At 40.1% G+C, this 4,444-nt stretch overlaps 1 protein-coding gene across 1 annotated transcript; it reads right to left on the bottom strand.

The window, feature by feature from the left end:
* Nucleotides 1-678: 678 nt before the first annotated feature.
* Nucleotides 679-3,812, bottom strand: LOC146972622 (myelin-oligodendrocyte glycoprotein-like). Its single transcript, XM_085803232.1, has 4 exons — nt 3,701-3,812; nt 3,136-3,285; nt 880-1,095; nt 679-788 (listed from the first exon to the last, which is right to left on the bottom strand). The coding sequence occupies exons 1-4, from the start codon at nt 3,765-3,767 to the stop codon at nt 679-681; spliced, it is 543 nt and encodes a 180-aa protein (XP_085659358.1). The 5' UTR covers nt 3,768-3,812.
* Between the last annotated feature and the right edge of the window lie 632 nt (nt 3,813-4,444).

The following is a 4,444-nucleotide window of genomic DNA, read 5'->3' as shown; positions in this document are numbered from 1 at the left end:
GCTGATCTGTAACATTTGTGATCCAAGTTATTCTTTCCGAAAATCAAAACCAAAAGTGCCCATTAAAAAAAGAAAAGCCAACAGTTTTAACAGGTGTCATTTAAAGTCATCTGTTTCCACCAAAGGGATTAGATCCAGTTTTTGAAGCTGTGGATAAAGGAAAAAGAGCACATTAGTTTTTTAAAGAAACACAACTAATAAGTGAGTAACATAATCAGGAAATAAAAAATAAAAAAAAAACTTCATTCAGGAGATGAAACCTTTGTGAGTTTCCAAATAACTCACCTTCTTTCAACCGGGAGTTGTTGTTTTGAATCCTCAAACTAATTTGAAAGATCCAGGACAGTGACATGTACAACAGACTGTGTGTTTAGGACGACATCACACTCCACATCCTGGATGAAGAGAGATCCGATGTTCATCCATTAGTCAGAAAGATCCCAGACAAGTTTGACATTACAGGAATTGACAATGTTTGTTAATTTACTTACATGTTTTTGTGCTTGTTTTTGGCGTTGTCGCTTAATCAAGAATCCAATGACAATCACAGTTGAGACAAATAATAATAAGGAAATCACAGGCACGACCCGTCTTGTCTGATCAACTTCTGTGAAAGAATGAAACAACAGCTACAGTCACTGACAGGACAGAAAACACTGCATTGTCTGAAAATGAGTCTTATTCCAGTCGGACTGTTTCCTCACCTTTATCGTCCGTCTTGTCTCTTTGATCAGGAGTTTGGAGATATCCGGAGTACGGTGGCGTCTCTGTCGTCCTGGTTTTGAAGGCTGGGTCCAAAATTTTAACAACACAACATTAAAAGAAACACAACATGAAAATCAACTACAATACGACTAAAATCGTATCAAATTTGCTCACCAACAACAAGTTGAACAACTGCAGGCTCTAAGTTTGGGATGAAACACGTGTATCTCCCTGCATCTCCAGATGTTACATTCAGGATCTTGAGTGATATGTTTCCATATTTCAGTTCCTCTGTGAACAGCTGAGTCCTGTTGATGTACGATGGGATCTTCAGCTCCAGGATCTCTCGCTCATCATGGTACAGGTGCACATAGTGATCCCAGCTCAGACCTTGTAACGCCGCAATATGTAATAATGACGCATTATGTAATAATGTAATAAATCTTCACGTCATTATGTAATAACGCCGCATTTTATAATAATCTGCCGCATTTTGTAATAAAAATCTTGAACGCAATATAAACTTCGCCGCATTTTGTAATAAGTTGTTACATTTTGCATCACTTATTACATATTGCGGGTGTTACACTTTTTTATGAAAAAAATGTAATAATTTGGTGCATTATGTAAACCACCAAAATGGATGTCTTAATTAGAAAAAACATTAACAATAATACACGCTGCTCCTCCTCCCCGCTGAGCAGAGCGGTCTCCTCCGACAGCGGGTCCCACGCGGATGGTAACCGCTCCGCGTCTCTCCCTCCCCCCTTGCCCACCGACAATAATACGCCCGGGTCATGTTCGTCTGTGGAGGGATGACATGGACCACGGTCCGACTGGAGCTCCAGGCCGGGTCCAGCTCTGCTCCAGCAGCGGCAGGGGCGGCTGGGATCACCGCCCCCGGAGCCGCAGCTGGGGCGAGCTGGGGGGGGTCGAGCTGTGGGATTTCATCGGGCTGATGATGCTGGAAGTGATTTTGCCTCTGATTTTCACCAGATTTAACATTTTATCAAAATGTGCCCAGCTGATCCATTTAAATTACTGAAAAATTATCATCATCTGCAAGCAGCAGCTGTAAAACGAGAACCAGTCCCAGAAGCTCCAGGCCCGGAGAACCAGAGAGGGGGCCCTGCCAGAGCGCTCCCCAAGAATGGTGCATCGCCGCCCGGGTAAAATACGTGAGGGAGAGGGCTGGATGATTTGACGCTTTTTTCAAAACTCCGATCTAAAATATCAGATTATACCACTTTCCCTTGGTCGATTGAGGTCCAGTAAAAAGTATGATAGTCTTTTAACTCTCCTCTAGCCATGTGTGTATTATGATGTCATGTTTTTACACAGAGTAACGTGACCACGCGTTTTTTGTCACAAAAAACTGTATGGTAGGACATGGCCATATAAAATGAAAAAAAAAAGGCAGACATGTGACTGTTCTCATAATAGTTGGAGGAAATAATAATAATTATTATTATTTTTATTTTATTGCAGTTTTTCAACATTTTTATTAAGGATATTAGCGGTCCCTCGCCAAAACAGGCCATGAAAGGGATACATTATAAAAAAATATTGATGAAATTTACACATCATTCATTAGAAGACAACTAACCCTATGCACGAAAAAAATAATAATTGTGATACCTATTTTTACTAGCAGAGGAAGAAGTGAGAGCTGTCTGATAAAGTTTGTGTTATGTTGTTGTATAGTTACGTTGGGTCGGACGCTACAATATCAATAAAAACATGTGCTTAACATAGACGTCGGACGCGAAATAGCCGCGGAGCGGAGCCAGTTTCCTTTAACAGATTGTGCCAGATGCGCCAGAGCGCGCACCTCTGTGCCAGGCTCGTGCTCTGCAGCGATTTGTTTATTCATCTTAACAGAGCGCGAGTGAGATTTAACACACACATTCACACAGGCGACACACACATACGGGCTACACATGATACACATACCCACACACACACACACACACACACACACACACACACACACACATCTGAGGGGCCGAGGCGCCAGCCGAGCGGCACGGAGAAAAGCGCATCTGGTGGATAGATAGATAGATAGTTAGATTTGACCGTCCTACTGGTTTTAGAAATTAATTCATATTTATGATTCATGCATGCTGGTATGCTTAAAGTCAGTGTTAATTTTTTTCTAATTAAGACATCCATTTTGGTGGTTTATTACATAATGCACCAAATTATTACATTTTTTTCATAAAAAAGTGTAACACCCGCAATATGTAATAAGTGATGTAAAATGTAACAACTTATTACAAAATGCGGCAAAGTTTATTACATATTGCGTTCAAGATTTTTATTACAAAATGCGGCAGATTATTACAAAATGCGGCGTTATTACATAATGACGTGAAGATTTATTACATTATTACATAATGCGTCATTATTACATAATGCGGCGTTACAGACCTTTTGAGGGATCGGGTCTGAGGTCAGGTTTAGACCACTCTACAATAAAGTTCTGCGCGTTTATTGCAGGGTCCAGTTGGCACGGTAAGATGACATCATCTCCTGGCTCTGCAACGATTGGCTGAGATGAACAGATCATCCTAACCTCACCTGGAAAATGGAGATAAAAAACTTGTACAGTGAGGGAAGTCTGATATTTGATCGATTGTATGTTTAATATTTCACTTGTGAATCCAAAAACTTTGAGGTTCACACAGCTCTGTAGCAATGACTGGACTAGACATCAGTCATAACTTGATTCTTGTTTTATTGATATAGCGACTTCAACCAAATGAGCTGAGAGGCTAAGACTGTCCAACAAAAGAAATTCACTGAGATTTCTGTACTTAAGATCAAACTGTTAACAATTAACAAAAAACCAACAAGATCAACTCATAATAAAGTGTACAGACTGAGACTACAGATCAGAAAACCCAAATCATGGCTCCTACAACAAAAATTTGAAAATAGCTGATAAATAGACCTGTTTTGGGGGAGTTTATGTGTTGATAATGTATCTATTTACCTGTAACGGGTGAGCAGGAGACAAAAGCCAAGAGGAGAATTAAAGTCCAGAGAGAAGAGGTGTTCATGAAGTCTTCGAAGTTCAACTCCAACTCCAGAAACTAGGCTATCTCAGGACTGCAAGTGGTGACAGTGCTTTTCTCCTCCTCCTCAATATTCTTCTTCGTAGGAAATCCTACTTCCACACAAAAGTCCACTCCCATGCTGCAACTGCAAGCACATATCATCACAAAAAAACATATTTTTTTCTTTCTTTCTTTCTTTTTTTTTTTTTAACTTATGGAGCAAAACACTTATTGTTAAAAACAAATAACCAACACCTCTATGCTGTCAGGATGCAATATATGTATTATCAGATTTTTTTTTACAGTTTGAGTTTGAAATCTTCCTTGACAGCTGCTGTCACCATAGTAACTATCATAAAATATTTATCTGATACATTTTTACAGCCGTTGTTTTTAGTGGCTGTTTTCATCCTTAAGGTAACGAAAGGGAGTTTTTTCCCCACAGTGTATTATTAACCATACATTTATTATTATCAAAAGTTTCAGCAAGGGGCTACATTTAGATGAAAGTTGCAAAACTGTAGCATGTAGGCCTACCGTTGGTTTGGAGAGAAAACACTGCACATCTTGCGATGTGACCAAGGGGGCAGTTGTCGGTCTGAGAAGTGAAGCTCACTTCCGCGTTCAAAAAACTGCAATCCCCTGGGCTGTCGCTGGGGGCTGGCTCCAGAAGGGAGCAA

The sequence above is a fragment of the Trachurus japonicus genome, chromosome 16 (genome assembly GCF_045865225.1).
Source record: "Trachurus japonicus isolate A0001 chromosome 16, Traja_1.0".
NCBI lineage: Eukaryota > Metazoa > Chordata > Actinopteri > Carangiformes > Carangidae > Trachurus > Trachurus japonicus.
Note: the sequence above shows the minus strand (reverse complement) of the source record. Positions and strands in the feature narration are given on the sequence as shown.